The sequence below is a fragment of the Bos javanicus genome, chromosome 10 (genome assembly GCF_032452875.1).
Source record: "Bos javanicus breed banteng chromosome 10, ARS-OSU_banteng_1.0, whole genome shotgun sequence".
In the NCBI taxonomy this organism is placed as follows: domain Eukaryota; kingdom Metazoa; phylum Chordata; class Mammalia; order Artiodactyla; family Bovidae; genus Bos; species Bos javanicus.
In genome coordinates, this window is record NC_083877.1 from 39,270,171 (window position 1) to 39,282,244 (window position 12,074).

Here is a 12,074-nt window from a genome sequence, read left to right on the forward strand (position 1 = left end):
CTCAATCCTTAGGTCAGTATTTGACACTCTTTAAGAGACAAAAAGCCCAACTTGAATTGGTCAGGGCAGGCAGTACAAAGCTGCTAAAGTAGAAATAAAATGCCTGCCAATATTACTGATAAACAATTCATGTAAGAGCTGTTGTATATTTTCATAAAAATTAAGGATTCTAAGCAGGATTTGCTTAATATAATTCCATATTTTGAGAGAAGGAAAGAAATGGTGGATTATACAATAACTATTGGTGGAATATGATTTTCAAAACTAAATTAGAATGATACATGGTCTATTTCCTAACAGATTCGGCCAGTATTTTCCATAAAATCTGAAGAACTCCAACAACTAAATCAGAGAGTTTTGCAAGGCAATATTTGCTTGAATTTAGTCAACTGCCCTTGGGTTTTTATTTTAAATAGGCAGATAGTTCTGTTTCATTGTAGTAGTGGATGAAATTCTGAATACATATGTTCCAAAATTAAATTTTCCATTTTGAACAGAAATTGAAAATAATGAAGAGCTCTACAATATAAAATTAAATTTCAGTTCAGTCTTATCAATTTTTAATAACTAGAAAATAGGAAAATGCTGATAAAACAAAATTAAGGCTTATAGAACATAAGTTAGCATGATGTTTGTTAAGAAAAACAAGTGAAAATGTTCTATCAAAGTTAAAGAAATAACTTGATGAAACCTTTCTACTAGATGTTTAATGTACTAATTTTTCATCTTTAATTCACCTTTCATTCACCTATCTATATGCAATAACAATCATAGTTACCAACCTCTTAGAGCAAAGACATTCATGGGCTTATGCGTTCTGTATTTAGTGAGTATAGAGCTCCACATATGAAGGTTAAAATGTTTAGAATGTTTGAGACCAAAGATAAGGATAAATAATGAAGATAGAGAATATTTTCAAAGCTGCATCATATTTGTATTAACATGTGACCAAAGAAGTGCTTTCTTTGGCATTTTGATTTTTCTGAAGCTGAGGGTTTTTTTTTTTTTGAAAGATTATGTGGTAAAAAATTAACAGGACTGGACAGGAGTCAGAAGATCCGGCTCAAGTATACTTTCATTTGCAAGTTGCACAGTACTTAATCTCCTAGAAAATTTCAGGAGATTTAAAGTATTAATATCAAGTAAAACATGTCAAGTGCTACTTAAGCTGAAAGGTCCTTTCTATATATTCATGTAATTTAGTACCTGCTATTCTTTTTGTTTGAGCTTCCCTGGTGGCTCAGCAGTAAAGAACCTGCCTGCCAATACAGGAGATGCAGGAGAGGTGGGTTTGATTCCTGGGTCGAGAAGATCCCCTGGAAAAGGAAATGACAACCCACTCCAGTATTCTTCCTTGGAAAATCCCACAGACAGAGGAGTCCAGTGGGCTACAGTCCACGGGGTCACAAAGAGTCAGACAGAACTGAAGCGACTAAACCACTGCCATCCTTCTTGTTTAGGTATAAGTATAGCTTAAAACAGCAACTTACCTTAAAAATACACAAGTAGGTAATATAGTAAGAGCAGAAAAGAAGTATCAAGGCAGACACAAAATTTTAAGATTGACATAGGAATTTTAACTAAATGAAAATAATTTTAAAAGGATGTCTTTCGATACTGCTTATTTAGTATTCCTTTTGTCCCTTAAATACAATGACTTCGAAAATGAGTAGTTATAGAAAACTGAAGGCACTATTTGCAGGATTGAAATTTAGAAAACTAAATAACATTAAGAACCAGAATTTTAAAATGTAGTAGAGACCAAAAACTTTAGCTTATGTAATTTCTAAAATAAAACATAAACAACAACTAAAAACCCCACTTGTACGCACAACATAACTCTAATGTAGGGCAAGCACTGACAGATTGCAAATTATCTCTGGGATCTTTTAAATCTGCACAGATACCTGATTTAGTGTCATTTTCTTTTCTGTTCATTCTACTGGGACTCAGGTCAAGCAATATGAACTTGGATGTCAACCTATGACCTTTCTGTGATGAAGAAAAGATTGGATTGTCCTCTCTTGAGTGTGAGATAATGAAAGGCTTGTCTGGTGAAACCTTTTGCAGTGATCCCCAATTGTCCCAAGGCTGATAGTTGGAGTTGATAGGTAGTTCTAAAAGACAATGTGCAGAAATGTATAAGGAAAACCTAAGCAACAAGTTTATTAGACTTTTTTGTTTCAAAGAGATCATAATTGAAACATGACTAATGCCTACCATGATTTTCGTTCCTATTATTTTCTATAAAAGTAATTCTTTTCTGTAAATCTCAGGTTCTTCCCTACTTTTTTATTCAAGATAATAACTGTTTAATTTACGACTTCTCTAAAAACAAAACTTCTTACATATTTCCCTTGGCTCTCTAGGTTAACAGCATGAATTAGAACTGCAATAGCTTTCCCTATGAATGGCATACAAATCGTTCACTTGAAAGTAAATTATCATTTGTTATTTAAATTCTTTCTGATAATTTTAATAGAAATTATTTCTCTAGTAGTCTATGTTTTAAAAATTGGATATTTTTAAATGTTTAAAATATTAAAAAATTAACAATTACTTTTTGCCAGTAAATACAATTTATTGGTGAACAAAACTTAGACTAGCATGGCCAAAGTTGGCAGTGTTGTCAAAGACCTCAGGAGTGCAGAGCTCGCCACTTGTCCAAAGGTCCACGGTTGGGGACATATTTGACTCCGCAACCATCGGGAATGAGGCGCTTCTTAGCCACTTTGTCTTCAAATTCATCAGCATTAAACTTGGTAAAGCCCCATTTCTTGGAGATATGAATCTTCTGGCGCCCAGGGAACTTGAACTTGGCCCTGCGTAAAGCTTCAATCACATGTTCCTTGTTCTGAAGCTTGGTGCGTATGGACATGATGACTTGACCAATGTGGACTCGGGCCACCGTACCCTGGGGCTTTCCAAAGGCACCTCGCATACCTGTCTGAAGCCTGTCAGCACCAGCACAGGACAACATCTTGTTGATGCGGATGACATGGAATGGATGGAGTCGTACTCGGATGTGAAAGCCATCTTTGCCGCAACTTTTCACCATGTACTTGTTGGCACAAATTCGGGCGGCCTCCAGGGCTTCGGAAGAGAGCTGCTCATATTCATCAGACACCATGTGGCCACAGAGTGGGAACTCATCCACTTTGGCCTTCTTCCGTCCCAGGTCAAAGATGCGGATCTTGGCATCGGGGACACCTCGGCAGAAGCGAGACTTTGGGTAAGGCTTATTCTTGCAGTACCGGTAACAACGGGCAGGGCGGCGGCCCATGACAACAGGAAGAATCTCTGAAGTGCGTAGTAGTGAAGGAGGCACTCGCGCTCACGACTGCGCATGCGCTGTATGTACACTGCCCATCTTTAGGTGCGGGAACCATAGAGTACTTGAAGACTCTCTCTCACAACATCCCCACCATAGATGCAGATATACTCTACGCATGCGTGTGGGAGATTTGAAAAATGAGCAGGACCGAGAGGCTACTGACCCACTCCAGTGTTCTTGCCTGGAGAATCTGAGGGATGGTGGAGCCTGCTGGGCTGCCGTCTATAGGGTCGCACAGAATTGGACACGACTGAAGTGACTTAGCAGCAGAGAGGCTATTGAATATATTGGCATGCAGGCATCCTGGTGAAGCAGTGGACTTTCCAGCAGCGGCCCTGTAAGGCTGTTTCCTTCCTCCTGTTCATCTTGAGCCTAGAATGTTTGCTGTAAGGTTTGTCATAGGTATAAAATATGTACTTTCCCAGAATTTGAATGAGGAAGGGCTCTCTACCTAGTAAATATACTTTGTGTCTGGTTTGTTCAAATAATGCCAGAGCTCACATCTCCTATCACCGATTGTAGATCAATTGCTATTTGTCAGAGTATGTGCTCACCTTCATGGATAAAGTGGTTTCTTGGTATGAGCTTCCTGGTGAGGCTCAGGAAGAGATGAAAGTAGAGGGGAGAAAGAGAAGTTATCTGTTGTACATGTTGCTTGATAATTGTTTTAGAAACATGAGTTTGGTTTTATTTATTTATTAATCACGTGGAAGGATTTTATTGTCAAAATGTCATCCATAATATTGGAATACCTACTAAACGTTTTAACTTTAAGGCTGTTTGCATTTTCAAATGTTGCTGCTTCTGGGAACTGTATAAAAAGTAACTGTTGGGAATTCCTCCATGGTCCAGTTGTTAGGACTTGGCACTTTCACTGTCCAGTCTGTGTTCTGTCCTTGGTTAGGGAGCTAAGATTCCACAAGCAAGGAGGCAAGGCCACACACATACACACACACACAAAGTAACTATTTATGCTTTATTAATGTATTACACCTTACTGAGAAAGAGCTTCATAGTTTGTTTTCTTCTATTATTTGATTTTATAAAAATATGATCAGGATCAGAGTGTGGGGAAAGAGAGAAATGAAAGGGAAAGAATCTACAATTAGTCAGTCAGTTGAGTTCAGTTCGTCAGTTGTGTCTGACTCTTTGTGATGCCATGGACTGCAGCACAACAGGCCTTCCTGTCCATCACCAAGTCCTGGAGTTTACTCAGACTCATGTCCATTGAGTCTGTGATGCCATCCAGCCATCTTACCCTCTGTCGTCCCCTTCTCCTTCTGCCTTCAATCTTTCCCAGCATCAGGGTCTTTTCCAGTGGGTCAGCTCTTCGCATGAGGTGGCAAAAGTACAGGAGTTTCAGCTTTACCATTAGTCCTTTCAATGAATATTCAGGACTAATTTCCTTTAGGATTGACCGGTTGGATCTCCTTGCAGTCCAAAGGACTGTCAAGAGTCTTCTCCAAGACCATAGTTCAAAAGCATCAATTCTTCAGCCCTTAGCTTTCTTTATAGTCCCAACTCTCATATCCATACATGACTACTGGAAAAACAATAGCTTTGACTAGACGGACCTTAGTTGGCAAAGTAACGTCTCTGCTTTTTAATATGCTGTCTAGGTTGGTCATAACTTTTCTTCCAAGAAACAAGCATCTTTTAATTTCATGGCTGCAGTCACCATCTGCAGTGATTTTGGAGCCCAAAAAACTGTTTCCCCATCTATTTGCCATGAAGTGATGGGACCAGATGCCGTAATCTTAGTTTTCTTGATGTTGAGCTTTAAGCCAACTTTTTCACTCTCCTCTTTCACTTTCAACAAGAGGCTCTTTAGTTCTTCTTCACTTTCTGTCACAAGAGTGGTGTCATCTGCGTATCTGAGGTCATTGATATTTCTTCCGGCAGTCTTGATTCCAGCTTGTGCTTCATCCAGCTCAGCATTTCTCATGATGTACTCTGCATATAAGTTAAACAAGCAGGGTGACAATATACAGCCTTGACGTACTCCTTTTCCTATTTGGAACCAGTCTGTTGTTTATGTCCAGTTTTAACTGTTGCTTCCTGACTTGCATACAGATTTCTCAAGAGGCAGGTCAGGTGGCCTGGTATTCCCATCTCTTTAAGAATTTTCCACAGTTTGTTGTGGTACACACAGTCAAAGTCTTTGGCATAGTCAATAAAGCAGAAGTAGATGTTTTTTTGGAACTCTCTTGCTTTTTCGATGATCCAGTGGATATTGACAATTTGATCTCTGGTTCTTCTGCCTTTTCTAAATCCAGCTTGAACATCTGGAAGTTCACGGTTCACATAGTGCTGAAGCCTAGCTTGGAGAATTTTGAGCATTACTTTACTAGCGTGTGAGATGAGTGCAATTGTGCGGTAGTTTGAGCCTTCTTTGGCATTGCCTTTCTTTGGGATTGGAATGAAAACTGACCTTTTCCAGTCCTGTGGCCCCTGCTGAGTTTTCCAAATATGCTGGCATACTGAGTGCATCACTTTCACAGCATCATCTTTGAGGATTTGAAATAGCTCAACTGGAATTCCATCACCTCCACTAGCTTTGTTTGTAGTGATGTTTCCTAAGGCCCATGTGACATCGCATTCCAGGATATCTGGCTCTAGGTTGGTGATCACATCAGCCTATTTATCTGGGTCGTGAATCTCTATTTGGATTTTTCTAGTTGTTTGATTCCTTTTTGCTCTTTCATAAATCCATGACATCATGGAAAAAAATCCTTCCAGTGTGAATATATTCTGCTAGTGCTTTCTCTATAACGGGGAAACATAAGTTGTGAGAAAATAACTCCTGCTCTTAAAGTGAGGTTTTATAAAATACCCATGTTAGAGTAGAAATATTAAAACTCCTAGTATAGTGAACTTCCCCACATTATGTAGAAGCTTGCTTAATTCCCATTCCTTCCATCTTTTCTGCCTTTCTATTTTGCTCTTCTATTAACTGTATAAACTACTATCTGTGGAAGTAGAACAGCAAGTAACATTGCACTGCCCTCATTGGGTTTACAAGTCTACAGGATACATTATATGTTATTCAGATAATATGTCATCATATTACAAAGTACAAATTATGGCAAAAAGGAAAAGCAAGGTGAGGTCTGAAAGCCTGGGATGAAACCCTAATCTTGACTGAGGATTGGACAGGAAAAATGAAACAGGCTTCACATAGTGATAAGGGCACATGGAGCCTGGTTTTGCAGAGACAGTAAAGCGGGAAGAACATGAACCATTCGAGGAAGGAACTAGAATAAGGCCTATATGACTATGAATGAGGGGGTGAGTGGCATAATGTGACTCCAGTGGGAGCGGCAGGGGGCGGCGCGGGGGGGGGGCTTTCATGTCACAAGGGCCATTTTAACAAGTTAGTGATCCTGCTCTTCTGTTTGAGAACAGAGTAGCTTTACACAGGTTTTACCACTTGATATATATGATATAGTCAATAGAGTGGGGGCTTCCCAGGTGGCTCAGTGGTAAAGAGTCAGCTTGCCAGTGCAGGAGTCGCAGGAAATGCAGGCTCCATCCCTGGGTTGGGAAGATCCCCTTGAGAAGGAAATGGCAACCCACTCCATTATTATTGTCTGAAAAATCCAATAGACCAAGGAGCCTGACAGGTTACAGTCCATGGGGTTGCAAAGAGATGGACATGACTAAGCAGTAGAGCACACACGCACAATAGACTGTCAGGGGCCAAAAAAATGGATGCAGGGAAGTCAGGAAGGAAGGCTTTTCAACAGTGAAGAAAGTAAGTGACTGTAACTTGAATATGTTTGTAATATCTTTCACTTTAAAAACATATTTATATCTTTTTTTTACTACTACATGCCCAGAATATATCATAGTTCTGGAAGAGATGAATATGTGAGGGCAAAGGAAGGTACCCAGCTGCAGTTCATGTGCTATCACACACTCACCATCACCTGTCTAGGTCATGCTTTGTGGTTTCAAAACCCTAGAAATCTCTGACCAGCAGATCTGTGACTATCTGGACCTGCTTGCATAACCCTCTTTCCTTAATCCAAAAGATGACTGATCACCGTTTGCCTGGGACTGTACCAGTTTTAAAGCCCTGCATTCCCCCAAACCCCTCAATCCAAGGCAAAATGAGGGGGTTGATCACCCTACCACATTTAAACATGGGCCCCCTTACAGTTGTAGGCTGGAGTCAGAGGGTGGGAAGTGAAGGGGAGAGCCAGACTGGGGTTCTCTTTTTAGACTCTTTTCATCTTAGTCCTACAGATATTAGAGGGGAGCCTGTGGAAAATGGCCAAGCTACACCATTCTACTTAAATGTTAAAAGCATTCCCCTCAATCAGTTCCAAAGTTTTGAGTGTTCCTCTGTCTCCCAACTAATGGTACCCACAATGTGCTTCATTCTAAGCAAATCTTGCAACAAAGTTTAAAACTTATCTGCTTTGAAATAACCTGAAATATGGTCAAGAAGAAACACATGGGAAATAATTTAGATCTCATTTATAAAATTTATTACTTTGGTAATTGCAATAAAAGTTTAGCAAAGGGAGACACTGCTGCTGCTGCTAAATCACTTCAGTCGTGTCCGACCCCATAGACTGCAGCCCACCAGGCTCTGCGGTCCCTGGGATTCTCCAGGCAAGAACACTGGAATAGGTTGCCATTTCCTTCTCCAATGCATGATAGTGAAAAGTGAAAGTGAAGTCGCTCAGTCGTGTCCAACTCTTAGCGACCCCATGGACTGCAGCCCACCAGGCTCCTCCATCCATGGGATTCTCCAGGCGAGAGTGGCATATAAAATAGAGATGTCTTAAGGAATAATTAGAATATATGAAAGTGACGTAAGGAATCAGGTGAGAAAGGGGCATGGCAACTGCATAAGATTGATTAGATCTAGGAGAACAAGAAATCCGTTTAGGTCATTGGTTTTGCTCCCTATTTTTGACAAATAGTGTGACCCATAGTACAGTTTTTTATTAGTAGCCAGCACTACTGAGAGACAACTGAGTTGGTCAATGCTTAACAACCTGTCCCTTGGCGAGTGGGTTGAGAGGCCCCCAACTTGTCGTGCTTGTTGATATCTCTAGTGTAGATACTCCATTATCAGTTTCAGCCACCACTGTGATAATGAACATGAAATGGCAAGAGACACACAGTGTAAGCTCCTGTGTGTCACTGGTTAGCTGGCTCTAGCATGCTACCATTTTGCTGTGCATACCCAAGAAAAGTAGAAAAAAGAAATTTGACTAAAGCTAATAATCATGTTAGAATAATGCGTTTTGGCATGGGTAGGGAGAGATCATTTTCTTGGAGCCCTTAAAAAGCAGGCAGGGAAACATGTTTAGACAATGATTCAGGCTGTGAAGTCTTTCCTCCATGGTTTCACACTCCTGTTCCATAATTCCCATAGAAGAAATCTGCACTATTCTGTACTTACTGATTATGTATTATTCATCAAGGCAGCCTTTATGTACTTAGAATTAGCATTGTATAGTATTAAAAATACAATCAAATTCCCAGTATCCTCTGCCTTCATGCAAAGCCTAGAAAAGAACAGTTCTGTGTACGTGTTCAGTGCAGTATTTCCTTTCCTTCTTTGATTTCACAGTTCAAACATTTCACAAAGAGCTAAACCTGATTTTGTTCTCCAAGAAGAATAGGTACTAGAGTCTAATGTATTGACTGCCGTGCACCCTGGGTGCCTGCTCCTGCTGCTGGGACCGCCTGCATTGTTGATCACTGAGTCATTACGTAGCGTGCGATCACTTGGTGTTTGACAATATACTGTGATTCAGAGAGCATGTTCCCACTTGGGCTCTCAATGAAGTGTGAAGCCTCCACTGATGATGAACAGTCATTTTCATCTGTGTTTTTTAGTAACTTCACCATGGGAGCTGTAATCTCAATATTTTTGAGAGTCTAGATGAGCAACTTGACTGCATTTTCCTAGAGTTGAGTTGTGAATGTAAAAGAGTCATGGTTATGCTGGCCTTTTCTTCAAAGTGAGCCAATTTTGTCTACTGTTGTGGCTAAGGTGTGGTCCCGCTTAGCTGATGTCTTACACACCTGATTCACAATGGTCTTCTTTATCTGTTTGAGAAATGTACATTCTCTGAATAGAAACACAGTCAGGTGATTTTAACTGTTTAGTCCTAGGGGCCTAGTGAACTTTCTTCTTTGATATTTTATACATTTTGATTATTCTCCTTTTGGGAATCTGTTTTTTATTTTGGATCTAGGAACTGAGTATATATACTTAACCTTTATGCTTTTGTGGTATAGGATGAATTCTTCTCTGATGAGTGATTTGGTTTTTTTTTACATTGCTCCATAAAATTGGGGAAAAAATATATGAGGATTAAATCAGGAAGAAGTAATGCATAAATATGCTCATTAGAATTTGAGTTTAGTTTGTAAGCTTTACTTGTTCATGTTTCATCCTTGTACAGAATTTATAAGCCATTAATCAGTTTTATATGGTAATTAGTTAATGTGTAGTTTTAAAATTATAAATATTTAAGTAATGCTGTAACAAAGATATAACTTATAATATATAATAATCATAATGTTATAGAAAAACATACACATAAAAATGCTATACTAAAGATGGGCCTTTGCTTCTGGCTCAGCTAGTAAAGAATCCGCCTGCAATACAAGAGACCTGGGTTCAATCCCTGGGTTGGGAAGATCCCCTGGAGAAGGGAAAGGCTACCCACGCGAGTATTCTGGCCTGGAGAATTCCATGGACTGTATAGTCCATGGGAGCACAAAAAGTGTGACACGACTGAGCAACTTTCACTTTCACTTTCATACTAAAGATTAATTGACTCAACATAAATAATCTACTTACACTTTTAAAAGTCCTTCTCTTTTAATGCTACCAAACCAAAACTTGGATCTGCTTTCTGGTGTGTAGTAATGCTAGTCTACTGACTCCATGTTGTGTGAAGCAAAGTACGTTATTGTAAGGTGCCATACAAGTAGTCTGGGACTGGTGATGCTCAAAAATTCCAAACTCCCTGATGGGTTTTAGCTCAAATGCTCCTTACATTCTCAGGGCAAGGTGAGGCAGGGGAGTCCCTGGGTACAGTGATCAACTCTTACACAATTCACTGATTGGTTGTTGGTAACAGGGGGATGTCATAGGGGTTAACTTTATCAATCCTTGGGCTTCAGTGGGCCTGGGGGCCCTGTGTTCCTGGTCATCAAGTAGTTAATTTCTTTGATTTGTTGAGTTTAGTTTGTAAGCTTTACTTGTTCATGTTTCATCCTTGTACAGAATTTATAAGCCATTAATCAGTTATATGGTAATTAATGTGTAGTTTTAAAATTATAAATATTTAAGTAATGCTGTAACAAAGATATAATTTATAATATATAATAATAGTAATGTTATAGAAAAGCATACACATAAAAATGCTATACTAAAGATGGGCCTTTGCTTCTGGCTCAGCTAGTAAAGGATCCGCCTGTATTCTGTAAAACAACTCAGGAAATGTGCATTAGATACTATTGTCTAATGGAGTTAAAGCAGAGGATGTGGGGAAGGGGGTCTATCCTGGGAATGCCTCATAGGGTCCTGTTCATTAAAGGGCTTAATTCAGCCTGAAAATTTCAGAAACACAGATTTAGGGTCAGGGTGCTGTGTATGAAGCTTGTCCTCCCACATATTGAGTGCATGGACTTTCTCTCCTTTAGATCCAAGTCTTCGTTCATTTATTTTAAAAGGAAAATGCTGTTATTTTATCCCTGATGCCCAAGTTTCTTGCCAATAGTATTAATATGAAGTTTTATGTGGTTTACTAGGTTTACAGACATGCTTAAAGCAAATGTTTAGTTAAATATTGAGATTACATATTGACATATCATGATGCCCAATTGTATTTCAAGTTGAATGAATCTTGTATGTTTAATGGATAACCTCTTTATCCTCTGAACTGAACATTTTCTTTGTGAAAGTGTTTCTTTATGAAAGTGTTTATTTATGAAAGCATCCTTAACATTAGATGTAAGCATTCTTTAATTACAAAATAAGTATTCCAGTTGATAAAGTGCTGACTTTGGAAGGCTTTTTAAAAAGTTTTGCTTCACCTATCAAATATTTTAATCCATTCATATTTTGTTTTTTTCCCCGGGCAGCAAACATTAAGAAGTAGATGAGAGATAAATTACCATGCTAATTGGTATACATGGTAAACAAATACCTGCTTAATCCCTATGTAAAGAATTTGGCCCTGCCCAATTTTCTGTATTTTCCTTGAGCTCCAAAATCACTGCGGATGGTGACTGCAGCCATGACATTATAAGACAAGTGCTCCTTGGAAGAAAAGCTATGACCAATCTAGACAGCATATTAAAAAGCAGAGACATTACTTTGCCAACAAGTGTCTGTCTAGTCAAAGCTATGGTTTTTCTAGTGGTCATGTATGGATGTGAGAGTTGTACTATAAAGAAAGCTGAGCACCAAAGAATTGATACTGTTGAACTGTGGTGTTGGAGAAGATTGCAAGGAGATCCAACCAGTCCATCCTAAAGGAAATCAGTCCTGAATATTCATTGGAAGGACTGACGCTGAAGCTGAAACTCCAATATTTGGCCACCTGATGCAAAGAACTGACTCATTTGAAAAGACTCTGATACTAGAAAGGATTGAAGGCAGGAGAAGGAGATCACAGAGGATGAGGTTGTTGGATGGCATCACCAACTCGATGGACATGAGATTGAGCAAGCTGCAGGAGTTGGTTATGGACAGGGAAGC

General features: G+C 39.2%; 1 protein-coding gene across 1 annotated transcript; it reads right to left on the reverse strand.

Annotated features, from left to right (window-relative positions):
* Positions 1–2,560: 2,560 nt before the first annotated feature.
* On the reverse strand, positions 2,561–3,341 carry RPL10L (ribosomal protein L10 like). Its single transcript, XM_061429868.1, has one exon. The coding sequence runs from the start codon at positions 3,281–3,283 to the stop codon at positions 2,639–2,641; it is 645 nt and encodes a 214-aa protein (XP_061285852.1). The 5' UTR covers positions 3,284–3,341; the 3' UTR covers positions 2,561–2,638.
* Positions 3,342–12,074: the final 8,733 nt, after the last annotated feature.

Coding starts and splice junctions, on each gene's coding strand:
- RPL10L (XM_061429868.1), bottom strand. CDS start 3,283: ATGGGCCGCCGCCCTGCCCGTTGTTACCGGTACTGCAAGAATAAGCCT.